The sequence below is a fragment of the Bos javanicus genome, chromosome 8, assembly GCF_032452875.1.
Source record: "Bos javanicus breed banteng chromosome 8, ARS-OSU_banteng_1.0, whole genome shotgun sequence".
NCBI lineage: Eukaryota > Metazoa > Chordata > Mammalia > Artiodactyla > Bovidae > Bos > Bos javanicus.
The window spans coordinates 84629006-84645617 of NC_083875.1; the positions used below are offsets into that span (position 1 = coordinate 84629006).

At 40.6% G+C, this 16612-nt stretch overlaps 1 protein-coding gene and 1 non-coding gene across 2 annotated transcripts in view; one reads left to right on the top strand and one right to left on the bottom strand.

The window, feature by feature from the left end:
* The first annotated feature begins 126 nt into the window (after positions 1-126).
* The window catches only part of CENPP (centromere protein P), a 232061-nt gene continuing 215575 nt past the window's right edge, over positions 127-16612 (top strand). Inside the window, exon 1 of the mRNA XM_061426210.1 lies at positions 127-512. Coding sequence (XP_061282194.1) covers positions 235-512 — 278 coding nt within the window. The 5' untranslated portion in view covers positions 127-234. The remainder of the gene's footprint in view (positions 513-16612) is intronic.
* LOC133253582 (U6 spliceosomal RNA) lies at positions 9323-9429 on the bottom strand. Its single transcript, XR_009738358.1, has one exon. It is a non-coding gene; the product is annotated as a U6 spliceosomal RNA (small nuclear RNA).

The window sequence follows — 16612 nt, forward strand, 5'->3', positions numbered from 1 at the left end:
TACAGAAGAAGGTTATCATCTTATCTCCTGGATACAGTCGGCGGAAATGAGGAAGGGGAAGAAATACAAAGAAGCTCCCTCTTCAAGTGCTCGCGGAACCGCCTCTTCCGTGACTGGGGCTCCAAGCCGCCATCAGGTCGGGGTGGGTAGCTACGCCGTTGGGCCTCGAGAGGGATTTCAGCTCTCTTGAAGCGTAAGGACTGCTGGAGGACAGCTGTGGAAAAGTGCGCAGGGATGGCAACTAGCCGGAGACACTTGCGGGACCGAGTTATAGGCGCGGGAATTGCGCATGGTTCCCTTGCCTCCCCCGCCGAGTTCCAGAATGGTTCGCTCCAGGAGCGCGCGAGGCTTGAAGAGCCAGACCTGGCGCGCCCAAGTCAGGGAGCTTCACGTCAGCACAGCTCCATGGATTCCCAGCGGGCAAAAGCCCGCGCCTTGGAAGCCGAGATCGCTGCCTTGAGGCGGGCGTGCATAGAGACACAGGCGCCCGGGGACGACGACTCTCAAGTTCGGTACGTGGCATTCCCCATACCTGGTGAGGTGGGTGACAATCTCTTTACTAGAGGCGCCCCGGACCTCCCCACAAACTTTTCCCGAGCACTTGACGTGGGCTGGAACTTACCTGTCTGTAACAACAGGGGTGAAAGTGATAAGCCCACGCATGGACCCCGTTGTAAACATATTGCTGCTGCTACTGCTGCTAAGTCGCTTCAGTCGTGTCCGACTCTATGCAACCCCATAGACGGCAGCCCATCAGGCTTCCCCGTCCCTGGGATTCTCCAGGCAAGAACACTGGAGTGGGTTGCCATTTCCTTCTCCAGTGCATGAAAGTGAAAAGGGAAAGTGAAGTCGTACAGTCGTGTCCGACTCTAGCGACCCCGTGGACTGCAGCCTACCAGGCTCCTCCGTCCATGGGATTTTCCAGGCAAGAGTACTGGAGTGGGGTGCCATTGCCTTCTCCATGTAAACATATTACCATATATTATTTGATTAAATCGCAGTCATTTAATTTCAAAGTATTCTCTTTCTCTTACTGGTAACACTCAGGGTGAAAGTCTTGGTTGTCTCCTTAGAAATCTTCCTTTTACTGATGATGAGCAGTATCTAATTGTTCAGTCCCTCAGTCGTGTCCGACCGACTCTTTGCGATCGCATGGACTGCAGCACGGCAGGCTTTCCTGTCCTTCACCAACTCCTGGAGTTGGTTCATACTCATGTCCACTGAGTCAGTGATGCCATCCAACCATCTCGTCCTCTGTCGTCCCCTTCTTCTCCTGCCTTCAGTCTTTCCCAGCATCACGGTCTTTTCTAATGAGTCAGCTTTCTCATCAGGTGGCCAAAGTATTGGAGCTTCGGCTTCAGCATCAGTCCCTCCAATGAATATTCAGGGTTGATTTCCTTTAGGATTGACTGGTTTGATCTCCTTGCAGTCCAAGGGAGTCTCAAGAGTCTTCTCCAGCACCACAATTCAAAGACATCAGTTCTTCAGCGCTCAGGCTTTTTTATTGTCCAGCTCTCACATCCATACATGACTATTGGAAAAACCATAGCTTTGACTATATGGACCTTTGTAAGCAAAGTGATGTCTCTGCCTTTTAATATGCTGTGTAGGTTTGTCATAGCTTTTCTTCCAAGGAACAAGTGTCTTTTAATTCCATGGCTATAGTCACTGTGCACAGTGATTTTGGAGCCCAAGAAAATAAAGTCTGTCATGGTTTCCACTGTTTCCCCATCTATCTGCCATGAAACGATGGGACTGGATGCCAGGATCTTCATTTTCTGAATGTTGAGTTTTAAGCCAGCTTTTTCACTCCTCTCTTTCACCTTCATAAAGAGGCCTTTCAGTTCCTCTTCACTTTCTGCTTTAAGGGTGGTGTCCCCTACATATCTGAGGTTATTGATATTTCTCCTGGCAATCTTGATTTCAGCTTGTGCTTCATCCCACCTGGCATTTCGCATGATATACTCTGCATATAAGTTAAATAAGCAGGGTGACAATATATAGCCTTGACATACTCCTTTCCCAATTTTGAAAATTGTTGTTTTCAAACAGTAGTCTGTTGTTCGGTATCTGGTTTTAACTATTGCTTCTTGACCTGTACAGGTTTCTCAGGAGGCAAGTAAGGTGGTCTGGTGTTCCCATCTCTTGTGAACCACACAGTCAAAGCCTTTAGTGTAGCCAATCAAGCAGAAATAGATGTTTTTCTGGAAATTTCTTGCTTTGTCTATGATCCAATAGATGTTGCCAGTTTGATCTCTGATTCCTCTGCCTTTTCTAAATCCAGCTTGAACATTTGGAAGTTCTCGGTTCACTTACTGTTCAAGCCTGGCTTGGAGAATTTTGAGCATTACTTTACTAGCATGTGAGATGAGTGCAAATGTGTGGTAGTTTGAACATTCTTTGAATTGCCCTTCTTTGGAATTGGAATGAAAACTGACCTTTTGCAGTCCTGTGGGCACTGCTGAGTTTTCCATATTTGCTGACACATTGAGTTCAGCACTTTCACAGCATCATCTTTTATGATTTGAAATAGCTCAACTGGAATTCCATCACCTCCTCTAGCTTTGTTCATAGTGATGCTTCCTAAGGCTGACTTGACTTCACACTCCAAGATACATGGCTCTAGGTGACTGATCACACCTTTGCGGTTATCTGGGTCATGAAGATTTTTTTTGCATAGTTGAAGATATTTTTTTGCATAGTTCTTCTGTGTATTCTTGTCACCTTTTCTTAATATCTTCTGCTTCTGTTAGGTCTATGCCATTTCTGACCTTTATTGAGCCCATCTTTGTATGAAATGTTCCCTTGGTATCTCTAATTTTCTTGAAGAGATCTCTAGTCTTTCCCATTCTATTGTTTTCCTCTATTTCTTTGCATTGATCACTGAAGAAGGCTTTCTTATCTCTCCTTGCTATTCTTTGGAATTCTGCATTCAGATGGACATATCTTTGCTTTTCTCCTTTGCCTTTAGCTTCTCTTCTTTTCTCAGCTGTTTGTAAAAGCTCCTCAGACAACCATTTTGCCTTTTTGCATTTCTTTTTCTTGGGAATGGTTTTGATCATCGCCTCTTGTACAGTATTATAAACCTCCATCTATAGTTTTTCAGGCACTCTATTAGATCTAATCCCTTGAATCTATTTGTCCCTTCCACTGTGTAATCATAAGGGATTTTATTTAGGTCATACTTGAATGGCCTAGGGGTTTTCTCTACTTTTCAATTTAAGTGTGGATTTTGCAATAAGGAGTTCATGATCTGAGCCACAGTCAGCTCTCCAGTCTTGTTTTTGCTGACTGTATAGAGCTTCTCTGTCTTTGGCTGCAAAGAATATAATCTGATTTCAGTATTGACCATCTGGTGATGTCCATGTGTAGAGTCTTCTCTTGTGTCATTGAAAGAGAGTGTTTGCTATGACCAGTGTGTTCTCTTGGCAAAACTCTGTTAGTCTGTGCCCTGCTTAATTTTGTTCTCCAAGGCCAAACTTGCCTGTTACTCCAGGTATCCCGTGACTTCCTCCTTTTGCATTCCAGTTCCCTATAATGAAAAGGACATCTTTTTTTGGTGTTAGTTCTAGAAGGTCTTGCAGGTCTTCATAGAACTGTTAACTTCAGCTTCTTCAGCATTAGTGATTGGTGCATAGACTTGGATTATCGTGATATTGAATGGTTTGCCTTAGAAATGAACAGATATCATTCTGTCATTTTTGAGATTGCACCAGAGTACTGCATTTCAGACTCTTTTGTTGATTATGAGGGCTACTCTATTTCTTCCAAGGTATTCTTGCCCACAGTAGTAGTGGTCGTCTGAATTGAATTCAGCCATTGCTGTCCGTTTAGTTCACTGATTCCTAAATTGTTGATGTTTTCTCTTGCCACCTCCTCCTCTTTGACCACTTCCAATTTACCTTGATTCATGAACCTAACATTCTAGGTTCCTATGTAATATTGTTCTTTACAGCATTGAACTTTACTTCCACCACCAAACACATCCACAACTGAGCATTGTTTCAGATTTGGCTCAGCCTTTTTATTTCTTCTGGAGCTATTTCTCTGTTCTTCTCTAGTAGCGTATTGGGCCTCTCTTGACCTGGGGAGTTCATCTTTCAGTGTTATATCTTTTTGCCTTTTCATACCATTTGTGGGGTTTTCAAGGCAAGAATACTGAAGTGGTCTGCCATTCCCTTCTCCGGTGGACCGCGTTTTGTCAGAACTCTCTACCATGACTTGTCCATCTTAGGTGGGCCTACATAGTATTGCTCATAGTTTCATTAAGTTAGATAAGGTTGTGATCTATGTGATCAGTTTGGTTAGTCTTCTGTGATTTTGGTTGTTTTTCTCTTTATGACTTACTTCGCTCTGTATAACAGGTTCTAGGTTTATCCGCCTCACAAGAACTGACTCAAATTTGTTCCCTTTATACCTGAGTAATGTTTCACTGTATATATGTACCATGTCTTCTTTATCCATTCATCTGTTGATGGACATCTAGGGTGCTTCCATGTCCCAGCTATTGTAAACAGTGCTGCTCTGAACATTGGGGTGCATGTGTCTTTTTCAGTTATGGTTTTCTCAAGGTATATATCCAGTAGGGAGATTGCTGGGTCATGATAGTTTTATTCCTAGTTTTTAAGGAATCTCCATACTGTTCTCCATAGTGGCTGTATCAGATTACATTCCTACCAACTGTGTAAGAGGGTTCCCTTTACTCCACAGCCTCTCTAGCATTTACTGCTTGTAGATTTTTTGATGATGGCCATTCTGACTGATGTGAGGTGATACCTCCCCGTAGTTTTGATTTGCGGTTCTCTAATAATTAGTGATGTTGAACATTTTTTCATGTGTTTATTGGCCATCTGTATGTCTTCTTTGAAAAAGTTTGTTTAGGTCTTCTGCCCGTTTTTTGATTGGGTTGTTTGTTTTTCTGATATTGAGCTATATGAGCTACTTATATGCTTTTTTGGAGATTAATCCTTTGTCAGTTGTTTCTTGTTGGCAATTATTTTTTTATATTCTGAGGGTTGTCTTTTAATCTTGTTTATTGTTTCCTTTGCTGTGGAAACGCTTTTAATTAGATCCCATTTGTTTATTTTTGGTTTTATTTACATTATTCTAGGAGGTAAGTCAAGGAGTATATTACCTATGTTATCCTCTAAAAGCTTATAATTTCTGGCCTTACATTTAGTTCTTTAATCCATTTTGAGTTTGTTTTTGTGTATGGTCTTAAGAAGTGTTGTAGTTTCATTCTTCCACATGTAGCTGTCCAGTTTTCCCGTCACTAGTTATTGAAGAGGTTGTCTTTTCTCCATTGTATATTCTTGCCTCCTTTGTCAGAGATAAGGTGCCCATAGGTGCTTGGGTTTATCTCTGGATTTTCTGTCTTGTTCCATTGGTCTCTTTCTATTTTTGTGCCAGTAGTAGACTGTCTTGATGAATGTTGCTTTGTAGTATAATCTGAAGTCAGCAGGATTGATTACTGCAGCTCCATTTTACTTTCTGAAGATTGCTTTGGCTATTTGAGGCTTTTTGTGTTTCCATACCAATTGTGGAATTTTTTGTTCTAGTTCTGTGAAAAATAATTTTGTGTTCTAGTTCTGTTGGTAGTTTGATGGGGATTGTGTTGAATCTGTAGATTGCACTGGGTAGTATAGTCATTTTCACAATATTCATTCTTCCAGTCCAAGAATATGGTGTATCTCTCCATCTATGTGTGTCATTTTTGATTTCTTTCATCAGTGTTTTATAATTTTCTGCATACTGATCTCTTGTCTGTTTAGGTAGACTGATTTCTAGGTATTTTATACTTTTTGTTGCAGTGGTGAATGGGATTGTTTCCTTAATTTGTCTTTCTAATTTTTCATTGTTAGTTTATAGGGATGCTAGGAATTTCTGTGTGTATTAATTTTATATTCTGTGCTTTTACTAGTAGCTCTAGTAATTCCAGTTGAGCTATTTAATATTCTGAAAGATGACGCTGTGAAAGTGCTGCACTCAATACGCCAGCCAATATGGAAAACTCAGCAGTGGCCACAGGACAGGAGAAGGTCAGTTTCCATTCCAATCCCAAAGAAGGGCAATTCAAAGAATGTTCAGACTACTGCACAGTTGCATTCACATGCTAGCAAGGTAATACTCAAATCCTTCAAGCTAGGCTTCCATTGTACACAAACCGAGAATATCCAGATGTTCAAGCTGGATTTAGAAAAGGTAGAGGAGCCAGAAATTAAATTGCCAACATTCATTGGATCATAGAGAAAGCAAGAGAATTCCAGAAAAACATCTATTTCTGCTTCATTGACTACACTAAATCCTTTTACTGTGTGCATCACAACAAACTAGAAAATTCTTAAAGAGGTGGGAATAACTGACCACCTTAGCTGCCTCCTGAGGGAACCCTGTATGTAGGTCAAGAAGCAGTAGTTAGAATGGGACATGGAACAACAGACTGGTTCAAACTTGGGAAAGGAATCAGTCAAGGCTGCGTACTGTCACCCTGCTTATTTAATTTCTATGCAGAGTACATCATGCAAAATGTAGTCTGGATGAAGCAGAAGCTGGAATCAAGATTGCTGGGAGAAATATCAATAACCTCAGATATGCAGATGATACCACCCTTAAAAAAAAGAGGAACTACAGAGCCTCTTGATGAAAGTGAAAGAGGAGAGTGAAAAAGCTGGCATAAAACTCAACATTGAAAAAAGATCATGGCATGTGATCCCATCACTTCATTCCAATAGATGGGAAAAAAGTGGAAACAGTGTCAGACTTTATTTTCTTGGGCTCCACAATCACAATCACTGTGGATGGTGCTTAGCTATGATATTAAAAGACACTTGCAAAAAAAAAAAACAGATAGAAAAAATACTTCTTCTTGGAAGAAAAGATATGACAGACCTGCTGCTGCTGCTGCTGCTAAGTCGCTTCAGTCGTGTCCGACTCTGTGCGACCCCGTAGACAGCCATCAGGATCCCCCGTCCCTGGGATTCTCCAGGCAAGAATACTGGAGTGGATTGCCATTTCCTTCTCCAATGCATGAAAGTGAAAAGTGAAAGTGAAGTTGCTCAGTTGTGTCAGACTCTTAGCGACCCCATGGACTGCAGCCCACCGGGCTCCTCCATCCATGGGATTCTCCAGGCAAGAGTACTGGAGTGGGGTGCCATTGCCTTCTCCATGACAGACCTAGACAGAATATTAAAAAGCAGAGACAGCTGTTTGCCTATAAAGGTTTGCATAGTCAAAGCTGTGATTTTTCCATTAGTCATATATGGATATGAGCATTGATCATAAAGAAGACTGAGCACTGAAGAATCAATGTCTTCAAACTGTAGGGCTGGAGAAGGAAGACTTTTGAGAGTCCCTTGGACTGCAAAGAGATCAAACCAGTCAATCCTAAAGGAAATCAACTCTGAATATTCACTAGAAGGACTGATGCTGAAGCTGAAGCTTCAATACTTTGGCCACCTGATGTAAAGAACCAACTCATTGGAAAAGACCCTGATGCTGGGAAAGATTGAGGGCAGGAGGAGAAGGGGGTGACAGGATGAGATGGTTAGAAGGCATCATCAACTCAAGGAACATGAGTTTGAGCAAACTCCAGGAGATGGTGAAGGACAGGGAAACCTAGTGTGCTGCAGTTCATGGGGTCTCAGAGTTGGACATGACTGAGCAACTGAGCAGCAACTAGTGATTTTCTGGTGGCATCCTTAGAGTTTTCTGTGTATAGTGTCATATCATCTGCCAACAGTGAAAGTTTTACTTTTTCTTTTCCAATCTGGACTCCTTTAATTTCTTTTTCTTTCCTGATTTCTGTGACTAGGACTTCCAAAACTATGTTGAATAATAGTGGCGAGAGTGGGCACCCCTGTTTCTGATCTTAGAGGAAATGCTTTCAGTTTTTCACCTTTCAGAAAAATGTTCGCCGTGGGTTTGATGTATATGGCCTTTATGATGTTGAGGTATATCTTTCTGTGCCTATTTTCTAGAGAATTTTCATCATAAATGGGTGTTTAATTTTTTCAAAACTTTCTCTGCATCTATTGATGTAATCATATGGTTTTTATCTTTCAGTTTGTTAATATAGTATATCACATTGATTGATTTATTATGTATATTGATGAAATTCTTGCATGCTCAGGATAAAGCCCTCTTGATCATGCTGTATAATCTTTTAATGTCTTGTTGGATTCTGTTCACTAGACTTTTGTCAGGGGTTTTTGCATCTATGTTCATCAGTGATATTGGCCTATAATTTTCTTGTGGTGTCTTTGTCTAGTTTTGGTATTAGGGTGATGGTCCAGTACTCTTGCCTGGAAAATCCCATGGACGGAGGAGCCTGATGGGCTACAGTCCATGGGGTCGCTAAGAGTCGGACATGACTGTACGACTTCACTTTCACTTTTCATTTTCATGCATTGGAGAAGGAAATGGCAACCCGCTCCAGTGTTCTTGCCTGGAGAATCCCAGGGACGGGGAAGCCTGGTGGGCTGCCATCAATGGGGTCGCACAGAGTCGGACACAACTAAAGTGACTAAGCAGCAGCAGCAGCAGCCTTGTAGAATGGGTTGGGAATTTTCCTTCCTCTGCAATTTTCTAGAAGGATTTAAGCAGGATATGTGTTAGCTGTTCTCTAAACTTTTGGTAGAATTAGGTGAGCTTTTTGAATTCATGTCACTCGTCAAATATCAACATTTTTCACCATTATTTCTTCAAATAGTCTCTCTTCCCCTTTTCCTCTTGCTTTTTCCTCCTGTACTTCCATGATGCATACATTGGTCCTTATGGTTGTGTCCCCACTAGTCCCTTGGGCTGTGTTCGCTTTTCTTCAGTGTTTTACTTCCTGTTCCTCAATCTCCACATCCATTATCTTCTCTTCAAGTTCACTGATTGATGCTTCTCTACTCTTAAATCTGCATTTCAATTCCTCTAGTGAATTTTTCATTTTATTTATTATAGTTTTCAGCTCCTGAAATTCTTTTGGTTTCTTTTTACACGTCATTTTCTTAACTTTCTCCAGATCTTCCTGTATTTCTTTGAGTACCTTTAAGACTTCTATTTTAAAGTCTTTGTCTGATATATCTGCCAATAAGTCTTTTTTTAGGGACAGGTTCATTTGAATATTTTTTTTTCCTTTGAGAGTGCCATACTTTTTTTTTTTTTCTTTCTGTATGCTTTGTGATATTTTATTGAACACTGGACATTTTAATTTAATACTGTAGTAACTCTGGAAATCAGATTCTCCCCCACCTTCCCCAATATTTATACTTTTTTGTTACTGTTTTAACTTTTTTTTTGTTATTTGTGCCTTATACTATATTGAGCCATATCATTAAAAAATATAGAATGCCTCACGAATTTGTATGTCATCCTTGTGCAAGGGGATTACTAGTCTTCTCTGTATTGTTCCAATTTTAGCATTTGTGCCACCAAAGTGAGCACTAATTATGTCTTTTCTGAGCTTTTCCTTCAGTATGTACATCATTTTCTAATTTTTCCCATATATTTAGTTGGATTTTTGCATGTCCTAGTCTTTAATGTCTGAATCCTAAAAAGGTAAGATAATGAAGATGGGAAACAAAATGCAGCAGCTCTTTTAGTATCCTTAAAGTTATCTCAGTCAGAGGGTAGGGGCTTGAAACAATAACTCCCCACCTCTTTGTCTGCATCTATGTGATCAGAAGCAGCAATCAGCAATTGGAGCACATGTACCCAGTATTTGGGGGACAGTCCTTTTTTGCCCACCCTTGCTCCCCTAAGCTGTATGCAAACTGCTCCCAGAATATGTGCACAGCACCCTGCCATGTTTTTCAAGTAGGCATGGGTACTTACTTACTGTACTAAGAGCTGAAATTGCCCCAAATTTATTGTACCTTATTTATTTACCTTAAAGCATTCTCTGTGAAGTTGCAAGCATTCAGCAGTCTCCTGAGTTCTAAAAAAGTTATATTAGACAGATTCTGCCTTGCAATTGCTGCCTGACTGGGGAGTAGATTACTGGTTCTTCCTACTTTGCCATCTTCATAGAATCCTAGATCATCAACTTTTAAACTGAAGTCTCTGGGTAGATTTGCTTTGAAGGAAAAAAAGCTTCTTGTGAACACCTAGTTTTGAACAAAAAATATATGCTACTAAAACAAATATGCAAATAATAAACTACAAAACCATAAAGCCCATAACCCCAGTTTATTCAAAATAACATCATTAATTTCAATGGACCAATGGTATTTTGTTCAAAACAAATTACTATTATGAATGAGTCTTTTTTCAGTTCAATTGCTCACTCGTGTCTGACGCTTTGCGACCCTATGGACTGTAGCATACTAGGCTTCCCTGTATATCACCAACTGCCAGAGCTTGCTCAAACTCAGTGTTCATCGAGTCGGTCATGCCATCCAATCATCTCATCCTCTGTCGTCCCCTTCTCCTCCTGCCTTCAATCTTCCCCAATATCCGGGTCTTTTCCAAGGAGTCAGTTCTTCACATCAAGTGGCCAAAGTATTGGAGCTTCAGCTTCACCATCAGTCCTTCCGCTGAATATTGAGCACTGATTTCCTTGGACTTACTGATTGGATATCCTTGTAGTCCAAGGGACTTTGAAGAGTTTTCTCCTCACCGCAGTGCAAGAGCATCAGTTCTTCGGCGCTCAGCTTTCTTATAGTCCAACTCTCACATCCATACATGACTACTGGAAAAACCATAGTTTTGACTAGACAGACCTTTGTTGGCAAAGTAATGTCTCTGCTTTTTAATATGCTCTCTAGGTTGGTCATAGTTTTTCTTCTAAGGAGTAAGCGTCTTGTATTTCATGGCTGTGGCTACCATCTGCAGTGATTTTGGAGCCCCCCAAAGTAAAGTCTCTCACTGTTTCCATTGTTTCCCCATCAGTTTGCCATGAAATGATGGGACCGGATACCATGATCTTAGTTTTTTGAATGTTGAGTTTTAAGCCAGCTTTTTCACTCTCCTCTTTCACTTTCATCAAGAGGCTCTTTAGTTGTGCTTCGCTTTCTGCCATAAGGGTGGTGTCATCTGTGTATCTGAGGTTATTGATATTTCTCCCAGCAGTCTCGATTCCTTCTTGTGCTTCATCGAACCCGACATTTTGCATGGTGTACTCTGTATATAAGTTAAATAAGCAGGGTGACAATACACAGCCTTGACGTACTCAATTCCCAATTTTGAAATAGTCTGTTGTTTCATGTCAGGTTCTAACTGTTGCTTCTTGACCTGCACCAATTTCTCAGGAGGCAGGTAAGGTGGTCTGGTATTCCCCATCTCTTGAAGGATTTTCCAAAGTTTGTTGTGATTTGCACAGTCAAAGGCTTTGGTGTAATCAATAAGGCCAAAGTAGATGTTTTTCTGGAACTCTGTTGCTTTTTCAATGATCCAGCAGATATTGACACTTTGATCTCTGGTTCCTCTGTCTTTTCTAAATCCAGCTTGAACATGTGGAAGTTCATGGTTCACATACTATTGAAGCCTGGCTTGGAGAATTTTGAGCATTACTTTGCTAGCGTGTGAGATGAATGCAACTGTGCAGTAGTTTGAGCATTCTTTGGCATTGCCTTTCTTTGGGATTGGAATGAAAACTGACCTTTTGCAGTCCTGTGGTCACTGCTGAGTTTCCAAATTTGCTGGCATATTGAGTGCAGCACTTTCACAGCATCACCTTTTAGGATTTGAAATAGCTCAACTGGAATTCCATCACCTCCTCTAGCTTTGTTGGTAGTGATGCTTCCTGATGCCCACATGACTGCTCGTTCCAGGATGTCTGGCTCTAGGTGAGTGATCACACCATCATGGTTATCTGGGTCATGAAGATCTTTTTTGTTTAGTTCTTCTGTGTATTCTTGCCACCTCTTCTTAATATCTTCTGCTTCTGTTAGGTCCATACTATTTCTGTTAGATCTTTTATTGTGCCCATGTTTGCATGAACTGTTTTCTTGGTATCTCTAATTTTCTTGAAGAGATCTCTACTCTTTCCCATTCTATTATTTTCCTCTATTTCTTCGCATTGATCACTGAGGAAGACTTTCTCATCTCTCCTTGCTATTCTTTGGAATTCTGCATTTAGATGGATATATCTTTGCTTTTCTACTTTGCCTTTAGCTTCTCTTCTTTTCTCAGCTGTTTATAAGGCCTCCTCAGGCAACCATTTTGCCTTTTCGCATTTCTTTTTCTTGGGTATGGACTTGATCACTGCCTCCTGTACAATGTCATGAACCTCCATCCATAGCTCTTCAGGCCTTCCGTCTATCAGATCTAATCCCTTTTATCTGTTTGTCACTTCCACTGAATAATTGTAAGGGATTTGATTTAGGTCATACCTGAATGGTCTAGTGGTTTTCCCTACTTTCTTCAATTTAGGTCTGAGTTTTTCATTAAGGAATTCATGATCTGAATCCACAGTCAAACCCTGGTCTTGTTTTTGCTGACTGTATAGAGCTTCTCCATCTCCATGTGTAGCTCTTATGTTGTTGGAAGAGCATGTTTGCTATGAAAGTGCATTCTCTTGGCAAAACTCTGTTAGAAGTGAAAAAGAACTAAAGAGCCTCTTGATGAAAGTGAAAGAGGAGAGTCAAAAAGTTGGCTTAAAACTCAACATTCAGAAAAGTAAGATCATGGCATCCAGTCCCATGACTTCATGGCAAATAGATGGGGAAACAATGGGAAAAAAAAAGAGAGTATTCACTCTCAAATGACATAGTGCTATTTTCTCTTAGAAAAGAAGAGACACCAAAGGCAAAGAAGAAAGGGAAGGATATACCCATCTGAATGCAGAGTTCTGGAGAATAGTAAGGAGAGATAAGAAAGCCTACTTAGGCGAACAATGCAAAGAAATAGAGGAAAACAATAGAATAAGAAAGCTAGAGCTCTCCAAGGAAATTGAAGATACCAAGGGAACATTTCATGCAAAGGTGGGCCCCTTGAGCCAGACATCCTGGAATGTGAAGTCAAGGGGTCCTTAGGAAACATCACTATGAACAAAACTAGTGGAGATGCTGGAATTCCAACTGAGCTATTTCAGATCCTATAAGTATGCTGTTAAAGTGCGGTGTTCAGCATGTCAGCAAATTTGGAAAACTCAGCAGTGGAACAGGACTGGTAAAAATCAGTTTTCTTTCCAATCCCAAAAAAACAGAGTGCCAAAGAATGTTCAAACTACCATACAATTATGCTCATTTCTCATGCTAGCAAAGTTAAAGTCACTCAGTTTTCCTACTCTTTGCAACCCCCGTGGACTGTATCCCGCCAATATCCTCTGTCCATGGGATTCTCCAGAAAAGAATACTGAAGTGAGTACCCATGCTCTTCTCTAGATTGGTTGCATAAAAGGATCATTAAATTTCTGGTTAATTTCTCCAGGCCACATACTAGAGTAGTAACCATTCCCTTCTCCAGGAGATCTTCCCAACCCAAGGATCAAACCCAGGTCTCCTGTGTTGCTGACGGATTCTTTTCCATCTGAGTCACCAGGGAAGACCAAGAATACTGGAGTGGGTAGCTTATCCCTTCTTGAAGGGATCTTCCCAACCCAGAAATCAAATCAGAGTCTTCTGCATTGCAGGCAGATTCTTTCCCAACTGAGCTACCAAGGAAGCACATATGCTGGTGAGGTAATGCTCAAAATCCTTCAAGCTAGGCTTCAGCAGTATGTGAACTGAGAACTTCCCGACATACTGGCTGGATTTAGAAAAGGCAGAGGAACCAGCGATCAAATTGCCAACATTCATTGGATGATAGAAAAAGCAAGAGAATTACAGAAAAACAGCTACTTCTGCTTGCCAATACACATAGATGTTATGCAGGTTTGATCCCTAGGTCAGGAAGATCCCTTGGAGAGAAGAGTATGACAACACACTCCAGTATTCTTGCCTGGATAATTCCATGGGCAGAGGAGCCTGGTGGTCTATAGTCCATAGGGTTGCAAAGAGTCAGACAGGACTGAAGCAACATAGGACTGGAATACTCTGCTTCATTAAGTACACAAAAGCATTTGACTGTGTGGATCACAAGAAACTGGAAAATTTTTAATGACTTGGGAATACCAGACTGCTTTTACGTGCCTCCTGAGAAACATGTATATAGGTCAAGAAGCAGCAGTTAGAACCAGACATGGAACAACAGACTGGTTCAGAATTGGGAAAGGAGTCTGCCAAAGTTGTGTATTGTCACCCTGCTTATTTAACTTAGATGCAGAATACATCATGCAAAGTGCCAGTCTGGATGAAATACAAGCTGGACTCAGGATTGCTGGGAGAAGTATCAGTGACCTCAGATATGCAGATGACACCACCCTTATGACAGAAAGTGAAGAGGAACTTAAGAACCTCTTGATGAAAGTGAAAGAGGAAGTGAAGAAGCTGATTTAAAAACTCAGCATTCTAAAAATGAAGATCCTGGCTTCTGGTCCCATCACTTAATGGCAAATAGATGGGAAAACAATGGAAACTGTGAGAGACTTTATTTTCCTCGGCTCCAAAATCACTGTGAACATTGACTGCAACCATGAAATTAAAAGAGGCTTGTTCCTTGGAAGAAAAGATATGACTAACCTAGACAGCATGTTTTAAAGCAGAGACATTACTTAAGTCAGTCCTTAGTATTCATTGGAAGGACAGATTTTATTTTTTCTTGGACTTCAAAATCACTGTGAATGGTGATTGCAGCCATGAAATTAAAAGATGCTTGCTCTTACATAAATCATAGCAAGATCCTTTATGACCCACCTCCTGGAATAATGGAAATAAAAGCAAAAATATATAACTGGTACCTAATTAAACTTCAAAGCTTCTGCACAGCAAAGGAAACTATAAACAAGGTAAAAAGGCAGCCCTCAGATTGGAAGAAAATAATCAATATGAAACAACTAACAAAGAATTAATTTCCAAAATATACAAGGAGCTCATACAAGTCAATAGCAGAAAAACAAACAACCCAATCAAAGAGTGGGCAAAAGACCTAAATAGGCATTTCTCCAAAAAAGACATACAGATGGCTAATAAACATATGAAGAGGTGCTCAACATCACTTACTATTAGAGAAATGCAAATCAAAACTACAATGACATATTAGTTCAACCCAACATTGGAAAGGACCTTGATGCTGGAAAAGATTGAGGGCAGAAGGAGAAGAGTCTGTTAGAGGATGAAATGGTTGGATGACATCACCAGCTCAATGGACATTAGTTTGAGCAAACTCTGGGAGATAGTGAAGGACAGGGAAACCTATTGTGCTACAGTCCATTGGGTCACAGCGACTCAGACATGACTGAGCAACTGAACGATATCAAGTTCAATCTACCTTGCAGATAGAAGAGAGATGATTGGAAGTCTGATTTACAAGTACTGGCCTGAAAGAATTGAGATTAATCATCAAACATTCTTCTAGAATGAGAGGATGCATATTTCGAAGAGCGGAGGCAAGATTTAGAAGATTTTCTTCTGACATTGGAGACAAGATGCATGGACAATAAGAGACCCAAGATGTAAAATGAGAATCAAGATAATCATGCCCCAGAAGGCAAGGAAAGTATGTTGTAAGACAGTGGAAGTCAACAGTGTAAAAATGTGGCTGAGAGCATGATGGCAATAAAGGATTACAAAAAATAAAATATAATTTAATGCAATTATTTGCTGAAATTTTACTCTTTTTCAAGGAAAATAGAGCTACATATTCTTAATGAAAAAATATCTGATTACAGTGTTGTTTAGAGATCATGCTGTTTGTTATTCCTCTGGAATTTTTACCCCCATACTCTTCAATGTCCCAAGAATATCTTTCTTACTATAAAATGCCCTCTGATACTGCACTTGTTTAAGAAGCAAAAGATTTATTATTTCATCATATCTTTTTAAATAGTTTGCAATGTCCTGGGATAGCAGATACTTAGGTTAGAACACTTAAAATATTCCAACCTAAACAGACATTTTAATTCTGCAAAGTATTCCTATTATAATTTATTTTATCAGTTCGGTTCACTCAGTTGTGGCCGACTCTTTGCGGTCCCATGGACTGCAGCACTCCAGGCTTCCCTGTCTATCACCAACTCCTGGAGGTTACTTAAACTCGTGTCCATCGAGTTGGTGATGCCATCTGACCATCTCATCCTCTATTGGCCCTTTCTCCTCCTGCCTTCTATCTTTCTGAGCATTAGGGTCTTTTCCAATGAATCAGGTCTTTGCATCAAGTGGCCAGAATATTGGCATTTCAGCTTCAGCATCAGTCCTTCCAATGAATATTTAGGACTGATTTCCTTTAGGATGGATTGGATGGGTCTCCTTGCAGTCCAAGGGACTCTCAAGAGTCTTCTCCAGCACCACAATTCGATAGCACCAATTCTTTGGCGCTCAGCCTTCTTTATGATCCAACTCTCACATCCATACATGACTATTGGACAAACCATAGCCTTGACTAGACGGACCTTTGTTGGCAAAGTAATGTCTCTGCTTTTTAATATGCTGTCCAGGTTGGTGATAGTTTTTCTTCCAGGGAGCAAGCATCTTTTAATTTCATGGCTGCAGTCACTGTGCACAGTGATTTTGGAGACCAAGAAAATAAAATCTCTTACAATTTTCAATGTTTCCCCATCTCTTTGCCGTGAAGTGATGGGACCAGATGC